The following is a 21,238-nucleotide window of genomic DNA, read 5'->3' on the forward strand; positions in this document are numbered from 1 at the left end:
GATGCTCAACTGACTGAGCCACCCAGGTGCCCCCAAAATCAAATTTTCAAATGAAGAAATTGAGACCCAGAGATTAAATTACTGGCTCAGTGATGTACGGTAAAGTGGCAGAGCTGAATTTCTTCCCAGGCAGTTGGCTTCAAGATCCATACTCTTAATCAGTAAATACTATCTCTTTATTAACCAAAGTGAGTCAATGGTCTAATCATATAGATTAATCTTGAATGTGTTTTCTGTCTGATTCACATTAAAATTTATTAAAAATGCTGTATGTTCCACAGACTAAAGTTCTACTATACCTAAAAAAATTCACATACCAATGATTAAACTGCAAATACATACTGAAGAAAAAAAAAATGTTAATAGATGTGTCCATAAGATATGTGCAATAAAATTTTACTACTGTTTTAACTTGAGACATCAACATATTAATAGGTTAGAATTTTATGATGTATACAGCAAAAGGCATCATTTCAGTATTTCCATTTAGCAATGATGTATATTTAGCAATGAACGGTCATATAAAGCCACTACCTTTATCCAATTTTCTAGCTCTAGATAACTTTTCTTGAGATCTCCTTTTTAGTTCTTGGACTGGAATACAAGCCAGTGCTTTTTCCTGGAGAGCAAGGTTCTCATACATCAGCACATGCTGAATGTTGGACCGCAGAACTTTTAGAATGACTGAATCAGTGGTAACCTAATAGAAAAAAATACTGAAGTTAGCTTTTCTCCATATGCTACAAAAATAACACGTAACAGAAAACAATGGTTCTACGATTTCATAGATAAAGAGGAATGTATGAATTTACTGAAATACACATAACTATACTCAAAACCTTTATAAAATTAGTTTTAGGAGATACCCGTATCTGGGTCACAGTCTAAGATACGTCTATTTTTTTCCTCTGAATATATTGTATCATTGAGGATGCACTTAAACAAGAATACGCTAAATGCTTGATTACAAGTTTGGATCAACACACTGCTCTGAGCAATGCATGTGAATAACAGCTTTTCCACTTCAAATCCCTGCAAGTATCATAATTTTTGAAAAAAAAAATTTTAATGTTTATTTTTTGAGAGACAGAGAGAGCGAGCAAGTGCATGTAGAAGAGAAAATCCCAAGCAGTCTCTGCACTTTCAGTGCAGAGCCTGATGTGGGGCTCAAACTCATGAACTGTGAGATCACGAACTGAGCTGAAACCAAGACTCGGATGTTTGACTGAGCCACCCAGGCACCCAGTAACATAATTTTTTAAGAAAACTCTATATGGCATTAACAAGGGAGGAGTACTCTTGAAGGGATCAGGAATTTTGAGAAATTCCTGAAGGAGAAAAACAGACACAAATAGATTAAAGGAAAAAAACATGGCAATATGCACCCCCCCCACCCCCGCCGCCAAGAGTGGTTACACAAACTAAAAAATGTTCTCAAAATAATCCCAAGGGTAGAGGAGCCACAGGATCCAGAGCAAAAAAAGCCTTGGAACAAGCATCAGGAACACTGGCTGAGCTCTGCAGGAGGGACAGCTAGCATTTTCTCCACCCTATCCCCATCACTCCTTGTCAACAAAGAAGTATACCTCTCAGCAGTGAGGGAGGATGCTGAGACTCCCAAAAGCAAAGAAAAACTTCCAAGCTCAGAACTGCTGCTTCTGGTACAGCCTACCCTGGTAGCATGTGCTACCCCTGCCTACAATTGCTAGAAGAAGATGCTGTATTCACAGACAGGCTCGTGGGAACTCTCAAGACTCACTGCATCTGCAACAACCCAAACTGTTGAGAAGACATACTAGCATCAACATCGGGAGAACTAACCCTGTAGCCATGGCAGCAAATACAGAGACAGACTATAAAAAAGTCTATCTTCAGAGATTTGAGGGTATACTGTACTCAGCAAAAGACAACTACGGATCCTGGAAATTAAAAATTTAAACACTGAAAGGACAAAGTACAGAGGGTGTCAAACAGTAGAATAAACATAGCTAAAGAGTGATCAATTAGAAGACTGAACCAAGACATTTTCTGAGAATGTGCCAAAAAAAAAAAAAAAAAAAAAAAATCCCTCCATCCCTGCCCAAAAAAACCCAACAAATAGACACTGAGTATAAATCCAAAAGTTCCCAAATCCAGCCAACAGGAAATCTAGAAAATAGAGTAGAAAAAGTGGAGAAGAGAAACTTCTCCAAGAAATAGCAGAAACCAATAGTTGAAGAAAAGAGCCACTATGAATGGGGGGATAAAACTAGGCATATAATAGGGATATTTCATAACAGTAAATAGAAAAAATCCTAATATGCTCTAATGAATCAGACATCTCATTAGAAACATTTAAACAAAATCTTTGAAATTCTGAGGGGTTGGGACACCTGGGTGGCATCCGACTTGGTTTCAACTCAGGTCATGATCTCATGGTTCATGAGTTCAAGCCCCACAATGGGATCCACACTGACAGTGCAGAGCCTGCTTGGGATTCTCTCTCACTCTCTCACTCTCTCTCTGTCCCTCCCACTCCCCCCTTATAAATAAATAAATAAATAAATAAATAAATAAATAAATAAATAAATTCTGAGGGGGGTGCCTGGGTGGCTCAGTCAGTAAGCCTCCAACTCTTGATTTCTGCTCAGGTCATGATCTCGCAGTTTGTGAGACAGAGCCCTGTGTGGGGTCTGTGCTGACAGCGCGGAGCCTCTTGGGATTCTCTCTCTTTCTCTTGCTCTCAAAAATAAATAAAGAAACGTTTAAAAAAAAAAAAGAAATTCTGAGGGAAAATGACTGGAAAACAGGATTCATACCCAGCCAAACTAATCACACAAAAGGGCACAAGAAATATGTTTTCTGATATGTAACAGTATAGAAAGTATACCACTCCCAAATCTTATCTAAAAGAATTCTTAGGGAAGTTATTTTCCCCTCAAAATATAATATATTATCTAAAAGAATTCTTAGGGAAGTTATTTTCCCCTCAAAATATAATATATTCAAAGTAAATAAACAGATTACCCAGTAGAAACCGAGATAAAAGAAGTTAAAAAAATAAACTAGTAAAACCTAAGTTCTGATTATTACAAATAGTAACTGAACAGCAATATCTCAAATCTTCTCATAAAGAAGGTAGCAGGGAAGAAAGCAGAAAAAGTAAAATCTTTCTGAGGTTCCTGTCTTGTTATAACATGTTGGAAAAAAAATACATTTATATATCATATATACATACATATATATACATTTATATATCATATATACATCCATATATATACATATATATACATGTATATATATATATACATCCATATATACATATATATACATGTATATATATGTATATATATGTGATATATAAATGTATTTTTTCTAACACATTATAACAAGTATATATATATATATATATAACATGTATATAACATATATATATACGATATGTAAAAGTAAACATATATGTACAAAATTAAATATTTGCATTAAAAACTTAAATGCAATAGAAAACCAAAAAGATATTTAACTTTTTTTAACTTTTAAAGGGAAAATAATTGAAGAAAATGTTTTCAATATAAAACAGAAATGGGAAAAAAAACAAAAGCAAAGGACACAGGCAACACAAAATAAGATGTCAGAAATAAATTCCAATATATTAGCAGTTATGATAAATATGAACGGGTTGTATGTGTGTTTATTAAAAGGTAGCCAAGGGGTGCCTGGGTGGCTCAGTTGGTTATGTGTCTGATTTCAGCTTAGGTCATGAGCTCACGGTTCAGTTCGTGGGTTCGAGCCCCACATCAAGTTCTCTGTTGTCAGCGCAGAGCCTGCTTCAGATCCCCTCTCTCCCTCTCTCTTTGCCCATCCCTTGCTTGTGCTCTCGCACTCCCTCTCAAAAATAAACAAACATTGAAAACAACTTAAAAAATAAAAATAAAAGGTAGCCATAGCCAGATTAAGTTTCAAAATACAAATTATTATCTGGCACAAAAACAGACACTCAGATCAATGGAACAGAATACAAAACCCAGAAATGGACCCACAAATGTATGGCCAACTAATCTTTGACAAAGCAGGAAAGAATATCCGATAGAAAAAAGACAGTCTCTTCAGCAAGTGGTGCTGGGAAAACTGGACAGCAACATGCAGAACAATGAAACGAGACCACTTTCTTACACCATACACAAAAATAAACTCAAAATGGATGAATGACCTAAATGTAAGACAGGAAGCCATCAAAATGCTCGAGGAGAAAGCAGGCAAAAACCTCTTTGACCTTGGCCGCAGCAACTTCTTACTCAACACATCTCTGGAGGCAAGGGAAACAAAAGCAAAAATGAACTATTGGGACCTCATCAAAATAAAAAGCTTCTGCACAGTGAAGGAAACAATCAACAAAACTAAAAGGCAACTGACGGCATGGGAGAAGATATTTGCAAACAACATATCAGATAAAGGGTTAGTATCCAAAAATCTATAAACAACTTATCAAATTCAACACCCAAAAAACAATTAATCCAATGAAGAAATGGGCAAAAGACATGAATAGACACTTCTCCAAAGACATCCAGATGGCCAACCAACACATGAAAAAATGCTCAACATCACTCATCATCAGGGAAATAAAAATCAAAACCACAATGAGATACCACCTCACACCTGTCAGAATGGCTAACATTAACAACTCAGGCAACAACAGATGTTGGCGAGGATGCGGAGAAAGAGGATCTCTTTTGCACTGCTGGTGGGAATGCAAACTGGTGCAGCCACTCTGGAAAACAGTCTGGAGGTTCCTCAAAAAACTAAAAATAGAACTACCTTATGACCCAGCAATTTCACCACTAGGCATTTATCCAAGGGATACAGGGGTGCTGTTTCAAAGGGACACATGCATTCCAATGTTTATAGCAGCACTATCAACAATAGCCAAAGTATGGAAAGAGCCCAAATGTCCATCAATGGATGAATGGACAAAGATGTGGTATATATATACAATGGAGTATTACTTGGCAATCAAAAAGAATGAAATGTTGCCATTTGCAACTACGTGGATGGAACTGGAGGGTATTATGCTAAGTGAAATTAGTCAGAAAAAGACAAATATCATATGACTTCACTCATATAAGGACTTTAAGACACAGAACAGATGAACACAAGGGAAGGGAAGCAAAAATAATATAAAAACAGGGAGGGGGACAAAACATAAGAGACTCTTAAATATGGAGAACAAACAGAGGGTTACTGGAGGGGTTGTGGGAGGGGGGATGGACTAAATGGGTAGGGGGCATTAAGGAATCTACTCCTGAAATCATTGTTGCACTATATGCTAACTAATTTGGATGTAAATTTAAAAGATAATAATAAATAAATAAAAACCATTATCAAATACTCTCTTTAATGTCAAGAACTATTTAAAGCACTGGAGATGGGTGTACAGGACAGACACGATCACCTTATGGTCTAAGGGAAGGAAAGGCATGAAACAAATAATGACAAAACTTACCATATTAAGTCAATAAATATTTGTGTATAAATGTATGTGTGTGTGTGTGTGTGTGTGTGTGTGTGTGTGTGTGTGTGTTACATTACATACTGGAAAAATAATGGAGACCAAAATAGTCAAGGACATTATCCTCACAAAGTAGTCTATGGATGCAGAAACAAATACTGGTATAACAATATTAATTTACTCAAATATTTAATGAGCCTTTATTATTTGCTATGCACTGGGGATATAATGCTAAGTTAGACAATTTATTCACAGGTATAAGAAAAGTTATAAGGAAAATACCGAGGATAATGACACTGTATAACAGGGATTCCAAACCTAGAATTCCCTGAAAAAATGGTATTTGTGGTAAATTATGAAGGATGAGAAGAGGCTAATAAGCAGGAAAGTGAAAAGACCATTCCTATCAGAAGGTACAGCACAGAGATAGCTGGGGAGTGTGTGTGTGTGCGGGGACATGCTTAGCAAATTATAAACGGTCAGAGAGCCTATCGCGGGATTGAGAGCATGGAGAACCAAGGGGAAATGGAGAGAGAAAGCTGAGGATGAAGTTGATTGGTAAGCACTTAGATCTTTTTGGTCTCTTTCCATTGTCATGGGAAGCTATTAAAGATACTTAAGCAAGGGAGTAAAAGGATCATATTTGTGTTTTCAGAATACTATTCCAACTGTAGAGTGGAGAAAGGAGGTTGTGAAAACACCCAAAGGGGTCTGTAGAACTGAGAGCTGATGGCTTCAAGTAGATGGCTCAGTAGTGGTAGAAAAGTAATAAAAAGAATTTAGGATTAAGAAGTCTTGGTGACTGAATTGGGAAGTCAGGGGGCAGTTAGAAAACTAGAAAAATACATTAGGAATAATCTGTGAATTTTGAATGAGCAACTAAATGGGGTAATAGTTGAGCCAATTACAGTAGAAGGAAAACCAGGAAATGATCAACTGAACTAAAGATGACAAATGGTCAAGTAAAAATGAACTGAAGAAAAGAAGTATATTAAATTTAGCAGCATGGAGATATTTGACAACCTCAGTAAGAAGTTTTGTAATAATGTTAATAAGGCAAACAGGTTGTAAGAAATTTAGTTGTGTAACTGTGTCCCAAAGTGGTCTAAGTGTACCAAAGCAACTCCACAAAATGGTCCACTAGAAAGTACACAGAAAATATTAGAACTTCTATTTACATTCTTCTTTTGTCCGAAAAATAAAGCAATTAAGTTATAATAATATTTAGAATTTGGATTATCGGTAGCCCCCCCCCCGAGGTTAGAGAAGCTCACCTGAGGAGAGAAAAGTACCACAGAGTAAAGGGGGAGTTAACAACTGGCATGTTCACTCCTACTACTGCTTTCACCATATTACAAGGTTTTGCAATTCATATGTGCCTGGCTAAGTGAATTTACAGGTTATATTATGTAGTTTTCACTAATTAACCCTCAACCTGGCTTGGAAATATTACAAATACTTGGGGTACTTGGCTGGTTCAGTTGGTGGAGCATGCAGCTCTCGGTCTCAGGGTTGTGAGTTCGAGCCCTGAGTTGGGTGTGGAGATTACTTAAAAATAAAATTAAACAACAACAACAACGACAACAACAACAACAAAGATTCAAAGACCTCTAGGCATGGAAGCTAATACTAATACTGCAAGTACATGTAAACAAGAAGAAAATGGCAGGGCTAACTCGTATACTTTTTTTTGGTATGAGCCCTTCAACAGCTACATTTTAATGCCAAATTAAATACATAAATCACAATCTACTTAGATCTAACAAAGTTTGCCGCTAAATTCAAAATTATCAAGACTATTTAAAATACAGTTATACCCAAATTAATTCATTTACATCCACATCAATGATATATGATTAATACGTTTTTAAAAATTAAAAATATTATTGGGGTGCCTGGATGGCTCAGTCAGTTGAGCGGCCGACTTCAGCTCAGGTCATGATCTCACGGTCCCTGAGTTCGAGCCTCGCGTCGGGCTCTGTGCTGACAGCCTAGAGCCTGGAGCCTGCTTCGGATTCTGTTTCTCCCTTTCTCTCTGACCCTCCCCTGCTCCTGCTCTGTCTCCGTCTCAAAAAAAAAAAAAAGTTAAAAAATTAAAAATATTATTTACTTGATAGCTTCTATTGACATTGTCTTACGATGAATATAATGGCATAATAGTATATATTTATATATAATTTGTGAAAATAATAAAAAACATATATGTAATTATGTATATAATTCACAAACAAAAATATACATTGAAAGGATATGCTCAACATTTTACTGACAGGGCACATGATTAAAGAATGGAAGCTCCCGGGGCGCCTGGTTGGCTCAGTTGGTTAAGCGTCCAACTTCAGCTCAGGTCATGATTTTTCCATTAGTGAGTTCGAAGCCCACATCAGGATCTGTGCTGACAGCTCAGAGCCTGGAGCCCGCTTCAGATTCTGTGTCTCCCTCTCTCTGCCCCTCCCCCATTCAAGTTCTGTCCCTCTCTCAAAAATAAACACTAAAAAATTAAAAAAACAAAGAACGGAAGCTCACTACACCAGTGTGTAAAAAGTAAAGATGCAATGATGAGTACAGGGGACTGACTCTTCCTGAAACTTTCTGCCAAGAAGAAATGAGAACAACTGGACGTGAAGGATCTAGGTAGGGATATTTGTATGCTGGCTTGTTTCTAAGACAGGGGTGCTTATAGGAAAGGTTCTTAAACATTAATCCACTTGTAAAAATGCAGATTTCCCAATTCCCGAATCTTCCTTTCGGAGTTAGCCAGTTTGGGGTTACACCTAGGAATCTGAATGTCCAGCTCATTCTGATGCAAACAGTCTAACATTAGATGAAAACTGGTCTAATGCAAGGTTTAAATGCCACTGAGAAGAATCCCCAAGAAAAGAGGATCCAAGACTGTGCACAGCCCATGTAAGATTACACAGGTAACAGAGAAGAAGGGATGCCGGGACAAAGGAGGAAGTGGCTTTTATTAAGAGCAGACACACCTCCCCGATTTACAGAAGGGACAAGTTCAACAGATGGATGAGGAAATTTATTGAAGATCTGGTGATGACAAATCCAGGCTCTTCACAACAGGGAGGAATATGCTCCTTTACCAGAATGGATACAGAAACACAAAAAAGAAATGTCTCCATTTTTACTTTAAAGAATTCTTACAAAAATGAGGCACAGCAATATTTTTGTTGTTGTTCTTAAATGCAAGTTTTCATTTACTGAGAGTAAGGTAAGAACTCATCTAGAGATTTTTGTTTTCAATTTAATACTTCCAATCTGGAAATTACCTCATTCGTTGTGGTTTTAATGGCACTCAGACAATCCTGAACGATAGTTTATTTTCTTGCCTTATTTCTTTACATATTCTTTGGCACAGCTCCATGAGCACTAAGTGGTAAAACTAGAAGTCTGCTGATTGCATGGCGACCACAGCAGCTGGGTAACCATGTACACAAGGCAGCAGTTAATTGCCTGAGAGAGTTGAAGTAATATTTGGAGTCCAAATAGAAGTTTAAAATGCGCAATCTGTCTGGTTTTAAGTCAAAAAGATGTTTTTCTTCACTGATCATACTTGGATTCTAATTATTTTGGTTTCTAATGTGAAATATATTTAAGACACTATATACGAAAAAAAGATAATATGTATATTTTGCCAAATCATGCGATGAGACCCATGGAAGCTGTATTAGTAAATATACTTTTTTAGTAAAGGACCAACGGTCCCCAGGCCCATCAGTCTTCCTTCTACCTTTATGTAGCTCTTTGCTTTTGTGGCTTTTAAATTTAGAACCTGTTTTTAAACACAAAAGTTCCATTTAATAATTTTTTAATTATAGTTTTAATCAACTTGTGATTTTAATTACCTTATTTCTTACAAAACCTCCTTTTTTTCTACTTAAAGTAATAAATGTTGTTATGAGAAATTCTCAGGAAATACTGAATGGTGTAAGTAATATGGAATCACCTGTAATTTCACCCCCAGATAAAATAATGGCTAAGAATTCATTGTATAGCCTTCTAGACCTTTTTAAAATGAACGTATGTGTGTGTATTTAAAAACATTATTTATTTATTTTTTAAGTTACTTCCAAGTTAGTTAGCATATAGTGCAATACGGATTTCAGGAGTGGATTCCAGTGATTCTTCACCTATGTATAAAAACCCAGTGCTCATCCCAACAAGTGCCCTCCTTAATGCCCCTTGCCCATTTAGGCCATCCCCCCACCCACAACCCCTCCAGCAACCCTCAGTTTGTTCTCTATATTTAACAGTCTCTTGTGTTTTGTCCCCCTGTCTGTTTTTATATTATTTTTGCTTCCCTTCCCTCTGTTGATTTGTTTTGTATCTTAAATTCTATGTATGTGCATTTTTAAGAAGAAAATTGAAATATTATACATACACACATGTTGTTTAATTTTAGAATTCTGAGTTTACCTTTTTTCCCACATAATAAGTCTCCTAATGTCAAAACAGACCACATCATCATTTTTAACAGATGCTAAAAAAATTCTGGTATATGGATGTGTTATAATTTAAGTGATCCCTTATTGAAGGGTATGCAGATGTATTTTACCTTTAACAATGTTAGGTTCACAACAAGAAATTAGACATTTAAATCTTATGTCCAAATAGAAGACTTCTTCTCTAATAAAGATCATATATAGATACAGACTAAAAGGTTTCTTAAGAGATTAAGTTAGTTCAAAAATAAATCAACTCGGGGGTGCCTGGATGGCTTAGTTGGTTAAGCATCCGACTCCCGGTTTTGGCTCAGGTGAGTTCCAGCTTGGGATTCCCCCCCCCACCTCACACTCTTTCCCTTTGCTCTCTACCCCATGCTCACAGGCTGGTCTCTCAAATAAATAAACATTTAAAAAATAAATAAATAAACTCATAAAAAAATCAACCAACTCATTTTGTTATCGTCTAAAAATATATTATATTTATAATTCCAACAGAATAATCTCAAATGGCAATTCTTTTGCTACTTTTTTAAAGTTTATTTTTTGAGAGAGAGAGAGAGAGAGAGAGAGAGCAAGGGGATGGGCAGAGAGAGTGGGGGGCAGAGGATCCGCACTGACAGCAGAGAGCCCAATGTAGGGCTCGGACTCACAAACCTTGAGATCATTACCTGATCCAAAGTCAGACGCTTTACTGACTGAGCCACCCAGGTGCCCCTCAAATGGTAATTCTTTTAAATAAATAAATGTATACCCACATACACAATGGACAACAATTTCTAGAGTGGTTGGAGTTGATGAAAAGTCCTTTAACAATTCCACATACATTTAAAAAATTAGGCATATGCCAAATAAAAGTATGCACATAAACTAGCTGTATAATAATTGCTGAAGACTTATTTTAAGCAAATCATACTTCAGAATCATGTTTTCAACCTAGATAAAGTCACAAAATTGGAAATATAATGCTTTTAACATTCTAAGGTTCTATGTCTTTGAGAAACTATTTTTGCTATTTTGAAACTGCTTTTGGAGAGCAAAGGGTATAAAAATATATAAAGGGTTAACAGGAAATTATGTCCTATAGGAACACTACACACTCAGCATGTATAACCAGCAAATTTAAAAGTCAATTGAGTCATTAGAGAAATGCAAATTAAAGCCACAATGAGATACTACCTAACATCCACTAAAATTGCCATAATAAAAAAGACAATAACAAGTGTCAGTGAGGATATTGAGAATTGTAACATTCACACACTGCTGGTGAGAATGTAAAATGGTACAGCAACCTTGGAAAACAGCTTGGCAATGTCTTAAAACATTAAACATAAACTTACCACACAACCTAGTGGTTCCACTTCTAGAAATCTACCCAAGAGAAATGAAAACATATGTCCACACAAAGCCTCATATGTGAATGTTCAAAACAGCAATATTCATAATTGGCAAAGATGGGGAAACCACCCAAAAGTCCAACATGGAATACTATCCAGCAGTAAAAAGGAATAAAATACTGATACATCCTACAATATGAATAAGCTTCAAAAGCATAAAAGTAAAAGAAGCCAAAGCAAAAAGCTACATTAAAATTACTACAAAAAAATTACTGTGTAATTTATTTACATAAATATTCAAAAAGAGCAGCAAAATAAGTTTCTAGCAACCATCGCCTTTTATTTAATACCAATATATTCCAGTATTTTATATCTTAAAGGAAAAGCTTATTGGCAAACTTCATCAGTGACTATCACCTTGTTTTATAATTCATGATTTTACTTGATGTAATTTTAACGAAAAATATTATAATAGCCGCGAGCACATCAGTGCTCAGGATTTGTCTAGTTTATATGCATGTTAAATCTTTATCTTGCTGCTTGAATTTAGTCTATTTTAATTAGGAATTAGTACCCCCATTCAAAATGGGCAAGGCAGGAGAACATAATTATCAAATTCTGTAGTATAACAAGTAGTGGTGATGGATGCTTAAATAACAAAATACTTAAAACATTTTTTTAATGTTTATTTATTGTTGAGAGAGAGAGAGAGAGAGAGAGAGCATGAGTGTGTAAGCAGGGGATGGCAGAGAGAGGGAGGCACAGAATCCAGAGTAGTCTCCAGGCTCTGAGCTATCAGCATAGAGCCTGATGTGGGGATTGAACCCACAAACCATGAGATCATGACCTGAGCTGAAGCTGGACACCTAACCTACTTAGCCACTCTGGTGCCCCACTTTTTTAAACTACATATTCCAGTGATCTGCGGAAAACCAAGACTTGGCAATAAAAAACAAGATTCATTCTAATTTCTCCCAATTCCCTTAAGGAACTCAAAAAAAGTTACTGTGTTCCAAGGACCAGAGAAATAAGAGTCGGTAACAGGCTGCCTACTAAAGGGATAGGTCTTTAAGAAAGTTTATTTTCTTCTAAATTCTGTATTTGTTTTGTCAATAAAATGGCATTTTGTTTTTAGTACAGCATCCAGTGGCTTTCTGGTGATTACAGAGTTTTAAAGACCTCAAAGTGTATCTCAATTGCAAGGTTAAGAATCAAAAAAAGGAAAGAGGTTACAGACGAGTTGGAAAATGCGAATGGGTTTCCTGAGCCAAAACAGTACTTAGTCTAGGAAATAGCTATTTTGTAAAATAAAATGTTTTCGTATATTATATGCTTTTCTGTAAAACTGGTTACTACTGTACATTTTAACCCGTAACAATGAGATCCAACAAAAGATGAAGTAGGGAATCTTAAAACATATATTTTAACACTATGATTAGAAAACATAAGAAATGGTGCTAAAAAATGAAGGAGTGAAAGGCGCTTCTGTATCAGCCTTAACTGCCAAACTGAAGACGTCAGGCAACCTAAGATGGAGCACACATGCTCATGAGAGGAGCACAAAAGAATCTACTGGGTGCATCTTAGATTTACTTTTTATTTCACCTTCTTTACACAATTCTCTTATAAGGTACATAACAGATTAGAAGTATATAATTTATAAGGAAATAGATGCCAGGTCAGGTACTCAACACCTACGTTACTGTTAAGATGTGCAATCAAGAAAGAGTGGAAACCACTGTTCGAAAGAATGGACTGATTAGGGTTACGATTCTGTCACATTAGAGTTAAGCAGTCACATTTTTCTGTTACTCTGTGATAATTCTGTCACTTAATGAAGTAGCTCAGATACTTTACAGAAAGAATTATTATTACCAAGAGCAAACCTTTATAGTTAAAAAAAGTTTTCACGTATGCTATCTCACGGAATGGCCACTGCCACTTAGTATTATTACTAGTTGACCTAATGTATCCAGTACCAGTTTCTTGAAAGCATTCACAAACACTAGTTGTATTTATTATTATTATAAATAAACATTAGCTGTAAGGACGCCTGGGTGGCTCAGTCAGTTAAGCATCCGACTCTCGATTTCGGCTTAGGTCATGATCTCACGGTTCGTGAGATGGAGCACCCCGCTGTCAGCGCAGAACCTGCTTGGGATTCTCTCTCCTCCTCTCTCTGCCCCTCCCCCACTTACACCCTCTCTCTTTCCACCTTCTCTCTACCCCTCTCCCGCTGGCATGCACACATCTCTCGCACACATCTCTCCGAGCTCTCTCTCTCAAAACAAATAAACATTAAAAATAAATAAAAATTAGCTGTGAAGTTAATGAGAAGAGAAAACATTTTAAAGACTTCAAGGTCAATTTAAGTAAATTGAAGCACTAATATGTTTCAGAGGAGTTAATCCTCCACAAAGAAAAAAGTATGGAAACCACTCAACAAGAATTACATGAAAGGACAGTGACTCTGTCTATTCCCCTGACAGCCCTTACCACCTTTATTCTTTATTTTTTAAAGACAAGTTTAGGGTCTTCTCAGCATAAACAAAGAAATGCCCAGTAATCATTTGACTACTAGGGAATTAATCAACTGAAGATTAAGGGTAGATTTAATAACTGACTCTATATAGAAGTTATGCTTTATGGAGGACGGTAACAAGATGTTTTACCAAAATTAACACAAGAGGATACGAGTTGAAGCTGGCTACTGATAAAATTACTAGAGAAAAAAAATCACGAAATTTTTCTGACAGTGAAAATTCAGAGGAAACCTTAAGGACTTGTATCAAAAGGGATTTTTGTAAACAAGATAGTTTCCTATTACATGAGATCAGTTAAGTGTACCAGGGATGCCTGTAAGAGATCACAAGTCTGATATCAGTTCTACAGAAGCATATATCTGTGTATGCCACTAACTAAGCTTCACTAATCTGGTAGCACCACTCTTAAGGAGTGAATGCATTACTATTTACTTTAAACTTAAAGAAGTTGGTTCCTTTCACTAAACTGAGGGGTTGATAAGGGTTTGGTTATTGGAATTAATAATCCCCAGAATGAATGGCAGCAGGTAAAATTTAGACCAGAAGTGTCAATACAGTAGAGGAAATCTCATATGACTGCCATCGTCCTGCAAGTCTGTTATTGTGTTTTAGGTTAAAGGCATACTATTTATATGACTGATTTAAGTACCAAGGCAACGGGTACATTTATATGATAAATGATGAAATGCCTAAAAGGCAATACACTGAAAGTTAAGATTTAAAAGTATAAAAAAAGATGGTCATTTTCCCCACTTGTTACAAAATGACAATTTTTTAAAGAGCTAAGGAAATCTGATGTATTATAATTCTAAGAGCCAAGAATATGAGGGCATAAATCCAGGAATAAATCACATGTTTCAAAGCTTTTGCTGTTTCAATACTCTGAACTGGTTAAGAAAGGTTTAATTCTGACATTACCATTGGAGCAGGTGGTGGATTTGATGATTGTCCTTCACTGTTCCCTGCATGCTGGGTTAACCCATTAGGATTTGAAGACTGTGTAATGGGAAGCTGGGTACTGGGTGCAGGTTGCTGAGATAATTCTACTTTGTAAGTCTTATTTGATTCATCCAATCTGCTACTTCTTTCTATGGCAATCAGGTCACGAATTTTTTGCAGCTGCTCCACTGAAGCTTTTTTAGGAAAGATAAGATGTGTTTCTCCCTGGAATTTATAAAAATGGGAAAAATTTTAACTTTTGCTTTATACTGACAGTCATTCATATATAGATCTATAAAATGAAACCAATACTATAGAATACATCAGATATTAATAATCATTTTGTTTTTCTACCACTGTGGCACTTTAAAAAAAAACAAAGGTAAAACTGCATAAATGTAAACCAGGAAATTCAGAAAATTGGTCTCTTTCTTAGCATATATATAACGCTTAGTTTATTTGATCGATTCAAAGGCCTTTAGAAAAATATTTTGTTAGGAATAGTAAGTCACAAAGTCTCGTAAGAATTACAAAAATGTACATTCCTATCTTCTCTGCAATAGTATATAATACTACTATTCCCTGTGAAATTCCCTATGAAGTAACAGTAATTACTAGGGATGCAGCCATACAAAATGATCAGGGGGTCACATAAAACCAAGAAGTTATAAATCTCCTTTCTTTCTTTGAATCTCCTAAACCCAAGACTTTAAAGAATAGCTATATGATTAGCAGTCTGTATATGGGGTCCACTAATTTTTCCAAGAAGACAAAAAGCACACCCTGATGATCAATTCAAAATTATGGATTGTTAACAGTACATACAAAGGTGGTCCAAACAAAACAATCAAACCATAAAAATCCCATTCTTCAAGTAGTGATTCATTTAGTGAATACCCACAATATAATCAGAGTGCTTTAAGATACAATAAGCATTACAACAAAGCTCACAATGTAAAATAGTCAGCAAATTACAAACAAGAAAAAAAGTGAAATGAAAATATATTCAATTAAGTTTCAAGGCACTGAGAAACAAGTGTTAAAATAGTAATTCCACCAGCTGCATATATATGAGAGAAAACTATTGTTAACGTGCAGTAATAAGACTTACAGATTGTGAGCATTTAAGTTAAGCTCCATAACTGAGAATGACCTTATTTCCCTGGTGATGGCAGACCTATCAGAATGAACTGACCAAGACATTTCTCATTAATGACATGAAAATTAATTCCATATGAATCCCTTTTAAAAAGCCAGAAGGGGCCGGTAAGCTCTCTATATTCATTACCCATAATAGCTGTAAAAACAAAACTATCATTTATTGTGTTTATGTGTTCTAGGTGCTGTACTAAGCATTTTGCATATATTATCTCAAGTAATTCTCACAACCACCCTGCAAGGTAGGTACTAGGTTTATCCCTACTCTTTATATGGAAATATGAAGGCTCAGAAAAGTTAAATAACCTGCCTGATGCCACAGAACAATTGTCGGAGTAAGGATTCACACTTAACAAATCTTTTATTTATTTATTTATTTATTTTTAAATTTTTTTTTTTAATGTTTTTTTCTTTATTTTTGCGACAGAGAGAGACAGAACATGAGCAGGGGAGGGCCAGAGAGAGAGGGAGACACAGAATCGGAAGCAGGCTCCAGGCTCTGAGCTGTCAGCACAGAGCCCGATGCGGGGCTCGAACCCATAGACTGTGAGATCATGACCTGAGCCGAAGTCGGACGCTTAACCGACGAGCCACCCAGGCGCCCCCACACTTAACAAATCTTAATTGTTATGCTATAATTGAGTCATCTTAGACTGAACAGAGACCAATAACCACAAGCTGGACTAAAAGTTGGAAGTGTTGAGCAAAAGAGAATATTTTTATAGCCGTGATAATTACATACATGATAAGCACAAATCAGATCACAATGAGTTTCCAACATCAGAAAGGAACCACCTCACATCTCTGATGAGGTCTGGGAAGAGAGACCAACACTTAATTCAAAACCAGATATGGACGTTTCCCATCTCATACTGTTAGTGGAGCAGCACTGAGAAAGGTAGAAGACACCACGGACAGAGGTGGAAACACAGCATAATAGGTTTCTGGATCTATGTTCAGTTCACACCTCAGAGAGGGCCCGGATAAGACAGAGATGCTGCTTTCCTTTCCAACTTTGCAGGATCAGTCCTAAAAGAATGTATGATCACGGCCAAAGTGTACCAAAAAGTTTAATCAGTGGCACTGTATTTTCATGAAAGGACAAAATCACAGGCTTTGCACTAGATCCAGTAACATTATAAGAAATCAATGAGAATTCTAGTATTTAACAAAATCCCTATTTCTTAACATATTTTTGCTAAGACAATTCTCCCTGCCAGATGTTAAGCAAACCTGCCCCCTCCCTGCCCACTAAATGCTGGTAATATCTTCCAGTCACCAAGACAACCAACACTGCCCACCTCCTGTGGCACCTGGCGGGAACCATCCCACTCAGCAAGCCTGATGAGTCACACAGCCATGCGGATCCCGGTCTTTCTCAACCTTCTCAGAATTTTCACAAAGAGCTCAGCCTCAGAGGCAAGTAGGCCCAAAAGTGCCCAGGATTTTAATATACAAAATATAAAAATTTGGGGATGGGTCTGAGAGATTCCTACTTCACCGTAAAGCCTACCAAAGTTTCTTTCTGATGGCAGAGTTCAGTTGCAGTTCCAATGGTTCCTTCTGCAACTTAGCCACACTGATAACACACAGACTTCAGACGGGCCCTGAGGTGCAATGCCCAAAGCCAATCAGAAACTTGAAGTGTATAAATTAGTCTGATCAAAGCATGTTACTCTTTTCTGAAACTGTGGCTCTATTTGGGTCAAATACTACTGCAAGTCTCAGCTTGTTACTAGCACTCATGTGACTAATCTTTGGGTCTGCCTGAGATGGGTTTTCTAGGATGTGGGATTTTGAGTGCTAAACCCAGGATAGCCTCAGGCAAACTGGGACAGTTGATCATCACACCCGGCACTCAAATATTTGTTGAATGAAAGACAAATATGACTCCACGGAACCTGTGACACTTCAAAAATGAAAAATTAGTACAGTTTCCAGTTGTCATTTACTAAATTTTTCTGTCATTTGACTAAAAACATCTGTATTTTCATGAACAAAATCAGCAACGTTCTCAACTCTCCCCCCTACACTTTTAAATTCTTTATGTTCAGATGTCTGTGAGTAACTACAAGCAGATACCACAATTTATACTTCCGGCCTGATCTCTCCTTTCGAGTTACAGACTCATATATCCAATTGCCTACTTGCTATGTTTAACAGTTTTATCAGTTATAATTATCCACAAGTTGGGTAGTGATTTCTCCCAGTATCTGCTACACTCCCAGATTTCACAATCTGAATGGTACCTGCATCCACATAGATGTTCAAACCAAACCTAAAAGTAACCTACATTCCTTCCTTTCCCTTGTACCCCACATGTAGTTCATTAGCAAGTCCTGCAGATTCTGCTTCAAAAAAAATTCTGGATGCCTCCACTTTCCCCCATCTCCACTGCTATCAGTCTTTAATTCAACATGTTTACTGAGTGCCTCAATGTGCCAGTAATATTCTAGGAGCTAGCAACACAGGGAACAAAAAGACAAAGGGCTCTGCCTTCATGGAACTTATACAAATCATTACTGTTTCTCCCTTAGGTTAATAAACGCTTTCTAACTGGTCCTTCCTGCTTCACCCCTTGCCCTCATCCCAGAACATCCAGGACATTCCCTTTACAACAGCTAGAATAACCTTCTAAATATCCTTCCCTGCCTAAAACCTTCCTATGGTTTCCCGTTTCATTTAGAATGAAATCCAAGTCTTTACCACAGTCCTCAAAACCCCATGCCCTGGATTTCTGCCTGTCTGTGCAGCTTTCTGTGCCAAAGCTACTCCTGCTGGAAGTGCTTTGGACATGTGAATCGTCTGAAGTACTTGGACTTGAGGGCTTCAGGTACCTGAAATACTTCTTTTCACTTAGGTCCCAGCTCAAATGTTCTCTCCCTAGAGGCCTTCCCGGACCACGCATCTGTACCTAGCTACCTGCCTCTACAGCTGCTTTGTATCGTATCACCATGCCTTATTTTCTTCTTTGCACTCATCTTTGTTTTCATGTCTACTATTTGTCTAATCTATTAGAATCCAAGCTCCACATGTGATGGGATCTATTTCTGTAGTTCACTATTATACCCTTCAGAGCCTGGAACAGAATCTGGGGAGAAGAGCAGAGAGGCAGAAAGGAAACGACCTCTTATGGCAACTCAGCATATCGCCTGAACAATTTCTACAGCCTTGCCAATTCAGCCTCTGTGGACTACCGAGTATCCATAAGCTGGTTCTACTTCTTTCAATATTCCATGAACTAGAAATGGCTAAGCATATACACAGACAGAAAATTCACGGTATTGATAACTACTTTCACTGTGGCATAGAATTGAACTATGCCACAAGATTCCGGAGGATGAAAACACCAAACGTTTACTTTGACCTAAAAACCAAAAAACATACTGAGATTCTTCTCTTCTGTCACAGAAGAAATTCCTTAAAAGTGGCAACTAAACTCAGCTTTTCTGTGTCTACTCTTCTCATTTCTTAATGGAGACAGGTGGTTAGACCCTATTCGTATTCATGTGTGCTCACAAAGCAGGTTTTTGTCAAAAGTCTAACGTGACCCACAATGGGGTCTCTAGGTTGTATATCTGACCAACCTGTTCTAAAGCATTAAGACTTGTAAGAATTTTCTCTGTGGGAGAGTTGTTATATTGTGATTTTAAAGCATATTTACTGTGACTTTCAAATGTCTAATAGGTGAAGAAATAACTAGCTGCACAGATTTCCAAACTGATCAATTAATTAAAAAAATATTATCTTATTTAGGTAATTATCCATCAACACTACAACAAATTCTTTGTACATGAATTGGGGAAAAGAAACCCTTCAACATACTCACCTCTTCAAAGCCCATTTCAAATAAACATTCAACGGCTCCTCTGACAGGTAAGAGTCTAGTAGAAAAAGCTGTGTTTCCAATCCGGATAGATCTATATTTTTCATCATTAGGGTTTCTGATTTAAATAAAAAAAATTTGATTATATATAACAATTTATACTTTCCACAGTGTTTTTGCACTCCTTTTCACATTTTATATTGGCTATATTGCTACAAGGTAGCACAGATCCCAGCTTTACAGAAAGAGGAAGAACAGTCTGGAAAAACAGCCTGATTTTGAGATTCTTACCTCAATATACATTTACTACCACCCTACTGTTTAATTTCATTTGATAATATTAATGCTTCCATAATAGACATCCATGTGACTCTGTAATTCTGTGCTATTAAGGCTACATACTTTTATGAGTTTTTACGGTGCTAAGAAAAAAAAAATCCACATAAGCTCCAGACATGGGGCAGAAGGTTTTGCCTATTTTGTTCTGATGTACCTCAATCATCAAGAATGGTGCTTGATGCATAGACGGTGGTTAGTAAATACTTGTGAAATGAATGAATGAAAGAAACAAAAAAGCTGCATAAAAACTGATCACAGTTCCTGAAAAATTTTACTTCTGAAAAATATAAACCCAGGTACACCTTGATTTTCTTTCTTCCCTAGACTGGTGATTGTTTTTACTCTATGTTCTGCTTCAGCTCAAGATATATTTTAGTCACAGCCAATTTTTTTTTTTTTACGGTGATTAAGATTTTGAATAGCATGCATGGGATAAGACCAGCATATGAAAAGCTTTGAGATTTTTAATAACATTGATAAATCGGAAATGCTGTTTTTAAAAAATCAGAAAAAAAAAACAAGGTTAAGATAATCACAGTATTATACTCAAGACCATCAGAACATAATTTAGGATGATAAGTAGATTTCATATCTGACACAAACTCCCTTCCAATGGTAGTGGCTTCCATTACTATTTTAAGAAGGATTCTGAGGCTGTGTCAGGGGTCTATGGGAAGGAGTGCTGAGGCCATCTGCCTGGGCTATTGAATGGGGATGGCAGACAAATGCTGGCAACTATTAACAACTCATTAACCATTTGTGTCCTATTTTAATTGTGGAAGTTTTAACATATTTCACATTTGTTTTCCATTGAGCAACTCTCTATTGCCCAATTGTCATAAATACATGAATCTTTTTAAAACTTTTCCTTAAGTTCCAAAATTATATAAGTTTATTACAGAATATTCAGGGACAAAGCTCTAAAATAGTGTTATTCAAAATGTCCACGGACTGGAGCCAATCTACAAATTCCTTGCTATTCATTCATGAGAATGTGCAGAAATTGAGAATACTCAGCAATTTTTATAACAATTTGATGTGCCATGAAATTTTTATTGTTATTTTACAAAAGGTATAGGTCCACCAAAGACTGGAAATTAAAAACAAAAACACTTGTTCTTCACCACAGGTCATTTGAGCATCACAGGTGGTTGAAA

General features: G+C 36.6%; 1 protein-coding gene across 3 annotated transcripts in view; it reads right to left on the reverse strand.

Annotated features, from left to right (window-relative positions):
* The window catches only part of NGLY1 (N-glycanase 1), a 63,144-nt gene that overhangs the window by 32,342 nt on the left and 9,564 nt on the right, over positions 1–21,238 (reverse strand). For 2 of the 3 annotated variants that reach the window (XM_049628896.1, XM_049628898.1), the window contains exons 2-4: positions 19,746–19,860; positions 14,738–14,983; positions 535–700 (exon numbers count right to left, since the gene is read on the reverse strand). In XM_049628896.1, coding sequence (XP_049484853.1) covers positions 535–700; positions 14,738–14,983; positions 19,746–19,860 — 527 coding nt within the window. The remainder of the gene's footprint in view (positions 1–534; positions 701–14,737; positions 14,984–19,745; positions 19,861–21,238) is intronic. The other variant, XM_049628897.1, reaches the window with a different exon arrangement.

The sequence above is a fragment of the Panthera uncia genome, chromosome C2 (genome assembly GCF_023721935.1).
Source record: "Panthera uncia isolate 11264 chromosome C2, Puncia_PCG_1.0, whole genome shotgun sequence".
Classification (NCBI taxonomy): Eukaryota; Metazoa; Chordata; class Mammalia; order Carnivora; family Felidae; genus Panthera; species Panthera uncia.